The sequence below is a fragment of the Felis catus genome, chromosome A1 (genome assembly GCF_018350175.1).
Source record: "Felis catus isolate Fca126 chromosome A1, F.catus_Fca126_mat1.0, whole genome shotgun sequence".
In the NCBI taxonomy this organism is placed as follows: domain Eukaryota; kingdom Metazoa; phylum Chordata; class Mammalia; order Carnivora; family Felidae; genus Felis; species Felis catus.
The window spans coordinates 118,523,128-118,536,948 of record NC_058368.1 but is presented as its reverse complement, the minus strand read 5'-3'; the positions used below and the strand labels follow the sequence as shown (position 1 = coordinate 118,536,948).

General features: G+C 42.1%; 1 protein-coding gene across 7 annotated transcripts in view; it reads right to left on the bottom strand.

Moving 5' to 3' along the window:
- The window catches only part of ARHGAP26 (Rho GTPase activating protein 26), a 427,680-nt gene that overhangs the window by 281,140 nt on the left and 132,719 nt on the right, over window positions 1-13,821 (bottom strand). For all 7 annotated transcript variants that reach the window (XM_011282717.4, XM_019833787.3, XM_011282723.4 and 4 more), the window contains exons 8-10: window positions 12,299-12,428; window positions 8,334-8,434; window positions 1,774-1,868 (exon numbers count right to left, since the gene is read on the bottom strand). In XM_011282717.4, the coding sequence (XP_011281019.1) occupies window positions 1,774-1,868; window positions 8,334-8,434; window positions 12,299-12,428 (326 nt within the window). The remainder of the gene's footprint in view (window positions 1-1,773; window positions 1,869-8,333; window positions 8,435-12,298; window positions 12,429-13,821) is intronic.

The window sequence follows — 13,821 nt, the reverse complement described above, 5'->3', positions numbered from 1 at the left end:
CCAACAATAGGAATTCCCTTAGATTCCACGCTAAGAACAGAGAGCACACACGCGCTTAAAGCATCCTGAGTTAGGATTTGTTTAAAACCAAGAATCACCAGTTTTGGTGTGAGGTAGACATTTTGCAATTCCCCTTTGCTACCCTAGTTCAACCTAGATCCCCATGCAACCCTCCCCACCCACATCCCCAAACGCAGGGATACTGGGGTATCCAGTACTGGGGATACTCTCTTTTCTTCATAACATGAAGCATGAACATAACATGAAACAAACATAATTTGTTTACTTCTCAGCATTTAGAGTCTAACCTTACAAAATAATCAAGTCTGGTGAACACGTGGGACAAACTAATTAACAAATAACAATTTGCTGAGCATTTATTATTTGCCAGCCTGCCAAGCATTTTCCGAGCATTATCTCCACGAATCCTTACAATTCTAGGAACTAGGTACTATTACCATCTTCATTTTCCAGGTAAGGAAATCACGGCCCTGAGAGATTAAGTAGTTAGCTGAAAGTCACATGGCTATGAAGCAGCCAAGTCCAAATTTAGACCCCAGTTGCCTAACGTGAGAGCCCAAGCCCATGTGTAATGACTAAGTGCTGAAGAGATGAGGTGAGTTTCCATGATCTTGTGATTAAAGCTAAAAGGACATGTTCCCTCCATGGGAGCTCTAACAACCTCCAAGCAGTCACAGCACAGGGAGACATCATGCCACAAGAAGGCATTCCCAACTGCCAACACCCCACAAGGTACTCAGTCTCTGCATCTTACAGGATCAGGAAAGAGTGGCCAGAGATAAACGTTCCAGAAAGGGCAGAAGTACTGGCCTGACAAGATGGTGTGTGTGTATGTGTGTGTGTGTGTGTGTGTGTGTGTGTGTGTGTGTGTGTGTGTGTGTGTGTGTGTGTGGCGGCGGGGGGGGGGGAGGGAGGAGGGGCGTGGATGGGTGGGTGGGTTTAAATAAAGGGGAGAAAATAAATGGCATTAGAGGAGACTCATGCTGAGATTCAAGGATCTTCAATGCTGGCACTGCTGATCTTGAACAGATAGCACAAAAAAGCTTAGCACGTGGCTTTCACTCAAAGAATTAACCTGTTGCCAAGTAAAGTGTTTCAAAGAACTGGAATGTTGTCAAACTAGCTTAACACCATGAAATGGTACAACTTAATGAGACTCCATATATATTGAGGAATACAATGCACAGCTCCCTCTGCAAAAAGTGATTTCACAAGGGGTTTGCCATCTTTCCCAGGCACATACACACAGTGGTTGGTGAAATGCTACAGCTGAAAGCTGTCTGTTTTTTTGTTTTTTGTTTTTTTTTTTTTTAGCTGAGTACAACTTGTTCCACCCTTCACCTCGTCCAATTCCTTTTGAACCATTTTTTAAATTAAAAAAAGTAAATATGTTTTAAAGTAAAATCTTAAATAGCTCATATAGTCAGGCTAAACAGTTTTCTTTAAACACCTACTCAACCTCTTAAGAAATAACACCCATTCCTTCTCAGGAAACCCCTAATGTTAAAGCAAACCAAACCGGAGGCTCAGCACTGTACCTACAAGCGGGAGAAGCTATACTGATCCTTGCAGACCAGCAAGTGGCCTGAGGTCTGCTCCAAATTGCAGCAGGGTGGAGCAGCAATTTGCAGCAGGGTGGAGAAGGAGGGGGAGGGTGGGATTGGAGGACAGAAAGGCTCTGACTGAATGGAAAAAGTAAAAAATCCAAATTGAATAGTTTTTGTTCCTGAGCAAAATGTGACAGCTACTCACCTGTCTACTGCTTCTACGTCAAAGCAAAACCTCTTCTCGATAGAGTCTGTTTTCCGCCGTGTGCAGGATTTCAGGATGACAGATTCATCTTCTCCCTGTTGGGAGCACACAGACTATCACGACGAGGCCTGGACATGGGCTATGCTCTGTGCCTCTGCAGGGTACCACAAATACATCACACCAACGAGAGCAATCACTCCATCTTCTCAAGCCTGAGTGTTCACGACCATAGGAAGGTGGAATATTGTTCCAAAACTCTCCCTCAGCTAACAGTCTCATGCATCTAAAACCTGTAAACCATGTTATACTTAACATGAAATATCTCTAGTTTTAGTTCACTTCTAGCACGTCGTGATGGTACAGCATCAACCCCTGCTGGATAAACTCTTGCTGATAATATTTGAGGCTGAGTTAATTTACAGGGTTGAAAAGGGTTACACAAGATGGCCTGCAGGTCTCCTCCTGACTCTGAGTTTCTATGGTCTTGAGTCGGCCATCATTTTTTCAGGAAAGCCTTCCTGGACCAGGTCAAATATCCCCGAGACATGTTCACATACACCATGTACTTTGTCTCCCTCACAGCACTGATCATAGCTGGAATTGTCCGTTGATGTGGGCAATGACCCCAATCATGTCTCCCTCCTCATTAGACTCTAAGCTCCCTGACAGCAGAGACTATCATTTTTTATTGATTCCTGTGTACCCAGAGAACAAACCGGCCCAAGGACAGAGTAAGTGCTCAATAAATGGGTTTTAACAGCTTTATAGAGGTATAACTAATGTATAACCAACTGTACGTGTCCATTTATGAGTTTTAACATCTGTATACACCCATAAAATCAACACCACAATCAAGCTAATGAACATTTCCATCACCCCCAAAAGTTTCCTTGTGTTTTTGAATTCTATCCCTCCACCTAGTCTATCTACCCTCAGGCAAAAACTGAATCTGTTTTCCATCATACAAATTAGTTTGCATGCCCTATATAATTTTATATAAAGTTAATCACACAGTATGTGCCCTTTTATTTTTGACTTCTTTGACTTGGCACAATTCTTCTGCAACTCACGTTATGCTGTTGTACAAATCAAGAGTTTGTTTCTTTTCACCGCTGGGTATTATCTCACTGTACAAATGGAATCTAACAGTTTCATCACATAGTGCTCTCTTACTGCCTAAAAGCAGAGGGGTTTCTATCCCTGATTTCTTTTCTTTTTTCCACATAAGAATTTCAGGTTCCTTGGGGCACCCGGTTGGTTCCGTCAGTTAAGCATCTGGTTCTTAGGTATCAACTCAGGTCTTGATCTCACAGTCGTGGGATCAAGCCCTGCTTCAGGCATTGCACTGAGAGCACAGAGCCTGCTTGGGATTCTCCCTCTCCCTCTCCCCCTCCTCTGGCCTGTGCCTGCTCTCTCTCTCTCTCTCTCTCTGAAAGTAAATAAAATTAAAAAAAAAAAAAAAAAGAATTTAGTATTCCTGTTCCTCTTGCCCTTGCCAATCTTTTTCCCTGAACAAGGGGAAAAATTAGCAAACTTGTCTAGTTTGTTGAAATAGAAAATGTGACTGCATATGGTAAAACTTAACTACCCTCTAGTATCACAATACCACATAAAACACAGAAGACCTAGCAAGAGACAGTTTATGGAAAGTCACAAGCTTTCCATCTACTATCTACTTTGGGAATAGAGAACAGCGGATGTAAAGGCCTGTGGTCAGGGTCCATGGGCCTGGGAGGAATTTAAAGGTAGGCAGTATGGCTGAATCCCAGAGCAAGAGGCAAAGTGGCATGAGAAAGAGTATAAAGGAATCAAGAGCCACATTATGCAGATTGTGGTCCTTATCCTGAGAGCACAGGAAAAATAATGAGGGGGTTCAAGCAAGGGAATGGACAAGGTCAGCTCTGGGCCGCCCCAAACCTCACACGGAGAGCGGCCTCATCTCAGAGGCTAGGATACAGGGGACTTGTGTTTCACCACACAGAGGGTCTGGTCTCCAAGATGATGGAACATCTAGTGGCCTAAAACTAAGAAAAAAGCAGGGACTTTTAAAGAAAAATAACACAAATAAAAGGGACAGCAAAGTGAAGAAAGGGGAATAAAAAAGCCCGTTAGGAAAAAAACAAGAACAACCACCACATTATCCATTTTAAGTCTGCCTCCACCTCCTAAGAGAGCTTTGTACAAACACATATATGGAAGATGCCACATGATTCTCCTGTACAAATGGAGATGCGATCACCTCTGGACAGCCAGTCTTCATATTCCCTCTACCCTAAAGCTGAGGAAATAGAGTGACATCATGGAAAGCTACTGTTTTATATATTTTTTTCTATGATTATGATTATGATTATTATTAATATTAGCAGCAGCCACTCTGACTCAAGAGATGCAGACTCCAGAATCAGGGTCTGAGTATTGGCTCTGTACCTCAGGACTTGTATGGCTTTATAAATCATTTTCTCTTCTGGACCGCCATTTCCTCCTTTATGAAGGAGAAAATTGGATCAAACAGGATAATACAGGAAAATACAAGGACTCAGAAAAATGTAAAATAAACTTAAGGAATGATTAGGAAAGATAATTACTGTAATATCAACCCCCTAATACAGAACTCATCATGTGTCAAGATCTGTTCCAAGAGTGTATGTACTAATTCACATAAACTTCTTAACAACCCAGTGAGGTGTTTACTATTACCTCACTAAAGACTTGGGAGTCCCATACATCTACCATTACTGGCCTCTGCATTCACTTTCAAGTGGGATAAGACCAAACACGAGGGAGTTAGTTCTTCTTTTAAGCTTTAGAAAAGCACAAGGTAAAAGGCCCCAAAATAAAGACTGAGAGAGAATAATTGAGTGAAGCTCATTTCTAGAAAGAATTAGAAAAGGAACATGGCTCAACCCAAGAAAGTGAGTCTAACTCTACTTCCATTGCATGAAAACTAGGGCACAACTAATGACTGGTGCCTACTATCACTTCCGATTCTATCATTTATTTATGTTTCTCTATTTGAACGATGTTGTTTTCCTGAGAGTACTCTACCCCTGACTGGAAACATTAATAGGGCTTGGGGTTTTTTTTGCTATAATACATGGAAGAAAAAGAGATGCTGATAAATTCCTGTATTGTGGCCCAAGTAAAAGAAAGCCAGGAAGAAAAATTCAAAGTGGTAGACAGCAAGGGAGGCAGCCTGGCAGAGTGACTAACACTCTTGACAAATGCATCTAATGTTACTGAGCCTGGCAGTCCAATTTCAAAGATGGTGGGTGCTCTTGGTCTCTGTAAAGCACCCCCCGCCCCACCCCCCCCCCCACACACACACCCAACACATGGTACCATAACGAACCACACAGAGGACCAGAGATGGCATGCTTATTACCGAAGACTCATTTATCAATATATTGGAAACAGCTTAAAAATTACTTAAACTACATGGGGCGCCTGGGTGGCGCAGTCGGTTAAGCGTCCGACTTCAGCCAGGTCACGATCTCATGGTCCGGGAGTTCGAGCCCCGCATCAGGCTCTGGGCTGATGGCTCAGAGCCTGGAGCCTGTTTCTGATTCTGTGTCTCCCTCTCTCTCTGCCCCTCCCCCGTTCATGCTCTGTCTCTCTCTGTCCCAAAAATAAATAAACGTTGAAAATAAATAAATAAATAAATAAATAAATAAATAAATAAATAAATAAAATTACTTAAACTACAGAAACAGAGAAGTTATGCTAAATGGAGTCTGAAGATTCGAACAGATGAAAAATATAAATACTTCTCTTAAAAATATTTAGCTATCTCCCAAAGGAGTTATGTCCAGAAGGAGATATGGGGAGGAGGCAAAATTCGAAGTGATAATTGATAAGAATTTCTCAAAGTTACTGAAAGACACCAATCCCCAAATACAGAAAGGCCCCAAATTCCCAAGTACAACAGAATGGGGGAAAAAGTCACACATAAGACCATCATAATGAAATGTCCAATACCAAAAGGAAAAAACAGAAGACATTAAGAGCAGCCAGAGAAAAAAATGGATCACCGGAAGAGGAAATGCATTCAGGCTGCAGTGAGCAAGCTGGGAGGAAAGGACAAAGGCCGGAGCACAGCAGAGAGCTCCACAGCAGTGACTGTAGGGCATGTGAGGACCAGAGCCAGCTCCAAGAGTATCTCTCTGCCACAGGAGCCTCACGTCACAGGGTGTGACTCTGCATCCTCTCCCAGTTAAAGTGAGTGGGCTTGGGGGGGCTTCTGTGACTGCTTCAACCAACAGAGCAAAAGGAAGACTATATGACTTCTGAGGCTACATGGGGTCTCAGGTTTTGTGCTGGAATATTCCCTCTTGACACCTTAAGCTGCCCTGAGGCCACCAAGCTGTGAGGAAACCCAAACTATCTCCCATGGAGAGACCAGATGGACAGGCCCTGAGACTATCCAGAGCAGGAGGGAAACAGAGAAGGGGAGGAAGAAGGAGATCAGAAGAAAGGAAGAGAGCCATGGCTGACCAGCCTTCAGCAGCTTCAAACCCTCACTGTTCCAGCCCCAACCATCTGATTAAAACCACCTGAGAAACCCTGAGCCCAATTCCTGACCCACAGAATCTGTGAGAAATACTAAAATGACTTGTGTAGTTTTAAGAGCTGCTAAATTTTTTGGTCATCTGCTCCCCAGCAACAGATAATCGCAACACTCACACCCACCAACTGGCAGCTCTCTTTGTATCAGGTAAGAGCGATATCCATCAGCTTCACAGGACAAAACCATCCAAGAATTTCTAGCCTCCAAACACATTTGACATACTTAATACTGAATGCATATGAAATACAAGAACTTTCTTAGTTGCAGTTCCTAATAGAACTTAAAGCTAAAAATAATCGTCTTGCTTTAATTCCCGTCTAGGGTACCATTCCTCCTGGAACTATTATGTAAAAAATTAAGAAAATTACCGCAAAGCAATGTTAAGAGAAAGGAACAAAGTTCCAGCTATCACAATCTCCAATTTCAAGATATACTACAAAGCTGCAGTAATCAAAACAGTATGGTACAAGCACAAAAAGAGACATTATGGATCAATGGAACAAGATTTACAGAGGCCAGAAATAAACCCACACCTATATGATCAAGTAATCTACAACAAAGGAGGCAAGAATATACAATGGGGAAAACACAGTCTCTTCAACAAATGGTGCTGGGAGAACTGGACAGCTACATGCAAAAGAAACGGGACCACTTTCTTACACCATTCACAAAAATAAACTCAAAATGAATTAAAGACCTAAATGTGAGACAGGAAACCATGAAATTTCTAGAAGAAAACATAGGCAGTAATTTCTTCGTCACTTGCCACAGAAACATTTTTCTATGTCTCCTCAAGCAGGAGTAACAGAAGGAAAATTAAACTATTGGGACTATAACACAATAAAAAGCCTTTGCACAGCAACGAAAACCACCAACAAAATGATAAGGCAACCTACTGAATGGGGGAAAGTATCTGCAAATCATGTAACTGATAGGGGGTTAATATCCAAAATATTTGAAGAACTTCTGTAACTCAACACAAAATAAACAATCTTACTGAAAAATGGGCAGAAGACCCAAACAGATACTGTTTCCAAACAAGACACACAAATGGGTAGCAGACACATGTAAAGATGCTCAACATCGCTAATCATCAGGGAAATACAAATCAAAACCACAATTACATATCACCTCACACCTCTCAGAATGACTAAGGTAAAAAAAAGACAAGAAATCACAATGGTTGGTGAGAATGTGGAGAAAAAGGAATCCCTGTGCACTGCTCGTGGGAATGCAAATTACTATAGGCACTGTGGAAAACAGTATGGACATTCCTCACAAAACTAAAAGTAGAGTTACCATATGATCTAGCAATTCCACTACTGGGTATTTACCCAGAGAAAACAAATACTGATACAAAATATAAAAAGATATATGCACCTACGTTCTGCAGTATTATTTACAATAACCAAAATATGGAAGCAACCAATTGATAGACACATGGCTACAGAAGATGTGAGAGATAGATAGGTAGGTAGACAGACAGACAGATAGACAGAGAGAGACAGGAATATTACTCAGCCATGAAAAAGAATGACATCTTCCCACTGGCAACAACACGGATAGATCTAGAGGCTATAATGCTGAGTGAAGTAAGTCAGACAGAGTAAGATAAATACCATAGGATTTCATTCCCATGTGCCATTTACGAGACAAATGAACCAACAAAGAAAACAAAAAAAAAGATGGACAAAAAAGCATACTCTTAAATATGAAGAACTGGTGGTTACCAGAGGGGAGGGGAGTGGGGGCATGGGTGGAATAAAGGGGGTTAAGAGTACAGTTATTGTGATGAGCACTGAGTAATATATAGAACTGCTGAATCATTACATTATGTACCCAAAACTAATTTAACACTATATATTATACTTCAATTAGAAATTTTTTTTAAAAAGAAAATTACAGTGCAGTATCGAAGATGTTACTTAACACTAGCATTATAACCAACCTATGTTAGCCAAGCAAATCAAGCATGAAATTAAAAAAATGAACTTACCCCCTTTCCTCCTGACTTTTGGTCAAATGGTACCATGGTGATTTGTTTGGAATCCCGTTGATAGGTACAGTAGTGCTTCACCCAAGAAGTTCCAAAGTGCCCTGCAAGGTAACATTTCCTATGAAGCGTCTCCATGTGTCCAGTGCATACTGGAAACACACACAACCCATAACCCACAATGCTCATCTCCCCTTCAACTGTTTCTAGAGGCAATATACTGGAAGAGGAAGAAATCTGATCCTACAGGCTGGAACTGGAAATGACCCAAGGCTTTCCCCAGGGGCCAAGGAAGACCGTTTCCCACTAAATGCTGCATCCAATGAGTCTTAAAATATAAGGGAAGGAGAGGTTCCCTGGGGAAATTAATTCACTTTCCCATCATTAATCTCCACTTGACATTTCCTTTCTCTTGACAGGATTAAGATGACTGAGGAAAGAACAGAAGAGCTCCTCAGAGTGCCTGTCACTGTCCCCATCTGCTATGACGACTTCATGCTTCCCACAGCTGCTCTGCGAGTCTCTGCAAAGACATACATGGATTCTGACCTACTGCCAAACCCCTCATTTGTACTTTAGCAGAACTCAAGCAGACAGGCCAACTCTGACACAGAGATGTAAATGGGAGGGACTATAAATACCCCAAAGTTATGTGAGAGGTCTGTCCCTCAATACTGTCCCTCAGGAAAGGCAGACATGCCTCACAGTCAAATCCTGACAGTCCTCGATTTTCCCTGGTGGTCAGCCAATTACTTTATTTTGAATTAAAAATATTATTAGAGGAAGAAGGCATAATTAGCATTATTAGCCTCCAAGGTCCTCAGTCAACACTAGCCTTACAGGCTCCTGGAGATCACAGAGCAGAAATGGGGTGTTTTTCGTTTAAAAGAATAACATGAGATTTAACAAAGATTTAGTAATTATTTTTTAGTGTAGCAGCGCCCATTTCAAGTGTGAAATGTCAAGTAGGAAACTAAAAAATTAAAAGCAATATAGTAAGTGCCTACATTGAAGCATCAAAGACAAAAATACCAACCATTGTCATTTATTTTTGTGGCTTAGAGAAAAAATTCCAGTGATAGCACAACACAAAGATTCCAAAAGCGCTCTATCTTAGAAACACTTTGAGCTTGAGCATCCAAGCAAGTAAGGCCAGTAATGGATTTAGCCTACTGAATAGACGAGAAATCCTTTAGTCCATACTGACAATAGAAAGATGGCTAGGGGCACCTGGGTGGCTCAGGAGGTTGAGCATCCAACTCTTGATTTCAGCTCAGGTCATGATTTCACATTCATAGGATTAAGCCCCATGTCGGGCTCCACACTGACACTGTGAAGTCTGCTTAGGATTCTCTCTCTCTTTCTCTCTGCCCCTCCCACACTCACGTGCTCTAAGTAAATAAACAAACATTTAAAACAAATTTTTTTAAAAGGGGCACCTGGGTGGCTCAGTCAGTTAAGTGTCTGACTTCGGCTCAGGTCATGATCTCGCAGCTCCTGAGTTCAAGCCCGTGTCAGGCTCTGTGCTGACAGTTCAGAGCCTGGAGGCTGTTTCAGATCTGTGCCTCCTTCTCTCCCTGCCCCTCCCTCACTCGTGCTCTGTCTCTGTCTCTTTCAAAAATAAACAAACATTAAAAAAAACAACTTAACGTTTTTTTAAAAAAGATGGACAGATGGATGGGAAAGGAGAGGAGAGAATGAGACAGGGAGGGAGTCACTTGCTTATAGTACACTAAATGGCAACTAATAAATGTGGAGAGAGTGCCAGAGCTGAGAAATCACCACTTTGCAACCAACATATTAACAATCATGTAGGCAAGAATTGCCAACAGATGCTAACTAAGTCTATAGAGGGCAAAGTTTGATGAGGAGAAGGGTCTCCCCATAGACTGTTAATTAGCTACGAGGGAAAAACAGTGACTGTATAGTGGATAAACCAAATAATACCTTGACTGAATGACCAAAAACAACATCACCACTGAGGGGCAGATAGCCATCCTGTGTCCCTGGATGTGGGACCCAGAGAAGAACACCATTTGACAAGGGACACCTAACCTGAATCTAATTATCGGGAAACAGACAAACCCACAGCGAAGAAAATTCTAGAAAAGAACTGGCCTATATTCTTCAAAAATGTCCATGTCATGAAAGACAAAGAAAAGCTGAGGCACTTGCTACAGAATAAAGGAGTCTAAAATGGTCACAAGTAAGTGCAGTACAAAATCGTATCTACACAGAAGGAAAAGAAAATGCTTTATAAGGGCTAACGTCAGGGACAACTGATAAAATTGGAATATGAACTATCATTTGCATTAAATATCTTATCACTGTTAACTGCTGGACATGGTAACTATACTGTGGCTACATAAAATAAAATCCTTATTTTTAAAAAGTGTATACTAAATTAAAGGAGCATGAGCTGTGCAACCTGTTCTCAAAAGGTTCAGAAAAAACAGAAATGTGTGTCTCTGTGACACGTGTACACATACCCACAAAGAAAAAGAAAGAACTGTGGGAAAAAGGTAAAAATTCATGCATATGGATAAAGGGCATATGGGGTTTCTTTATACTCTTCTTGTAATTTTTCTCTAAGTTTCAAATTTCTAAGTGGTAAGTTACCAAAACTTGCAAATGAAAACAGCTGTATCCCATTGGTATGCTCTGGACTAATGTGTTAGAGAATTAAAATCTAGCTCTAATGAAGACATTCATGTTTCAAAAAGCATGTGAGGTATTTGAATAAAATTGGGTAACAAATGTGAGAGTGCCAAATTCATACATATAGGGGAACAGTATTAATAAATTAAGTATTACAAGTGGACACATATTCAAGATGACCTTAAACTTTTGGGATGGATCTCCTCATTGGGCAAAAAAGCTATCACCTTACATTGAGGCCTACACAAAACACCACTACAGTACCCTCCATCTGTTAAAACCTCAACAAGCTCATCCCTGTAATAAAACCCTCATGACGGCCAACGCCTCCAACCTCAAACCCCACGACTGCCCCCACTATGGCCAGGCAACAATTTGAAGCCCAAGCAAATTTTTGAGCAATCACTGACTAAAATAATCAATGAAATCAAGTGTTCTGTTCCATCAGGAAGCTTCTAGGAGTAAAGACAGTTGCTTCGCACTCAGACAACAGAAGGGCAGTAAAGAGCACAAAACCAGCAAATCTCTGAAAGGAGTAATATGCTCAACCGAAAAAGTAGGGCAGACTAGGTAACTATCCATTGAAGAAAAAAAAAAATCACCTTCTCTTATCCCTACCATTTTGTAAGCTAAGTCTGAAAGTGCTACCCTCAAAGCATAGCCCTGTCAAAAAAGCCTCTCCCCAGGCCTAGTGCAGGAGTTTGTGAGGCATCACAGAAAAGTCTGGATTAGCAGCACCTGGCATTTCTTTCCTTGACATCTCATCGGCAGGACAATGGATTTCTCTTCCTACCTCTTGGAGTAAGCTTGTGTTTCTACTTTTCATAAAATTTCAGTGCTGAGATGACAGCAGTTGAAGAGAGGAAGGAGAGGGCCTAAGTCATGACTATGTGGTCCTTGCTGAAACCAATCTTGAAGTAAACAAAATCACTCCATATTAAATCCACCCAAAGATATGACAGCTGATAGAAAATAAGGTCTAGCATACAAGGCCGTTCCAAAGCCTCTATGCCAAACGTGTGATGATAAACCCATGCTAAGTGTGCAGAAAAACCATCACAGGGCCTCACTGAATTCCAGGTCCCCAAGGGAATTCCCAGTGATAAAGAACAAAGAACACAGCATTTGGAGGTGGACAAGACCTTATGAACATCTCTGCCTTAAAAAGCCCAACTATAAGCTACCTTCATTCACCCAAATCTATAATTACAGAACCACTGCTCTAGGCCAGGCACTACTAGGTACACCCTCCACATCCTGGCTAAAAGGCGTGAGTGTAACCCAAGCTATGGTTCATCACTGGCACTCACGTTTCTCCTGAACATACAGGTACCCTTCCATGGTGTAGGGACTGATGGTCTTGTGCTCAAGGGGATTCTCCTTCATCTTTTTCATCAGTGATTCCACTTCTGACCTGGTACCTTCGAAGCGGTTTCTTGTCTAGGATGAAAGGAATTTTATTCACATCAAAGAAATGAAACCTTATTCCCAACCGTAACAATTCAAAACATCAACCTAGTGAACCCTCAGATCGAAAACCAGGTAACAGTCAGCCGCCTAGGAATTAGGCAAATACTTTCGAGAAATACCCATTGACCTTAAAGTCCTATACCAGAATGACTCTCAAATGCTCAAGACCATCAAAATCACCTGGAAAATATGGAGAAAATGCAAATGTCCAGGCCTCACCCCTAAAGATTAATTTAGTACCTCTGGACCCAGAAATGTGCATTTTAAATAAGCATCCCAGGGGTGCCTGGGTGGCTCAGCCGGTTAAGCGTCCGACTTTGGCTCAGGTCAAGATCTCACAGTTTGTGAGTTCGAGCCCCGCATCAGCATCTGTGCTGACAGCTCAGAGCCTTCAGATTCTGTGTCTCCCTCTCTCTGCTCCTCCTCCACTCACATTGTCTATTTCAAAAATAAATAAAAAGTTTAAAAAATTAAAAAAAATAAATAAGCATCCCAAGGGATTCTGATTCAAGTGGCTCACAGGAAATGGTCTTCACAGTCCCCTTCAAGACAGAAGAACTTACTTCTCCAGCTATAGGGAATATTACTTGTTAATGGTTCATAGATGGTCCCCTCCTGAAAAGGGAGCTGCTTCACTCAAGGTAATCTGCACCCCAGCACTAGTCAAGGCTAGGGGCAAAGGGGGAAGGGGTCCCAAGCCCGGCACCCTTTCTTTTTTTCCCCACACTCTCAAGGTCCATGCCAGCGCCAGGGTGCCCCAGGGCACTGACTGAGGCCTCACAGCTCAATTTCTCCTGGAGGGGTCTGCTGCCCTCTCTCTCCCAGGTAATTGTGCTAACCCTGCTCCCCTATAAACCTGCCGCAGGTAAACCTCCACTTCAGAGTCTACCTTCAGAGGAGGAAGGTGGCCTAAGGGGAAGCCATGCTTTGTGAAACCTTGTCTGTGACTCTGCCACTTCCTGTTTTCCAAAACAACAAAGAGAACCATAGGGGAAAAGGCTCCAGGCTTCTAAACCCATGCAATACAACCCGCAAGGACACACTTGGGTTTCTTTGCTACACAGGATCATCTAGAGACAAAGACAACATACAGACTAACACAGCCAGTCATACAGCGAAGAAGGGGCTTGAGCCTGCTCACTGCTAACCAAAGGGCCCTTAGCAGGATTTGGAGCATCAAAAGGTCCTGCTGGTTAAAATCTGGGGAAGGAGACTGGGAGTCAACAGCTCTGACTTGGATTTCCTGTCAGCCTTACTGAAAGCTGAACAAGAGTACATCCTTTGAGCTGGAGGCAGCATGTATGCCCCACCCCCATCCCCTGAACACACTCCAAGGTTCTTATGGCCAGGCAGCTAGATGCAC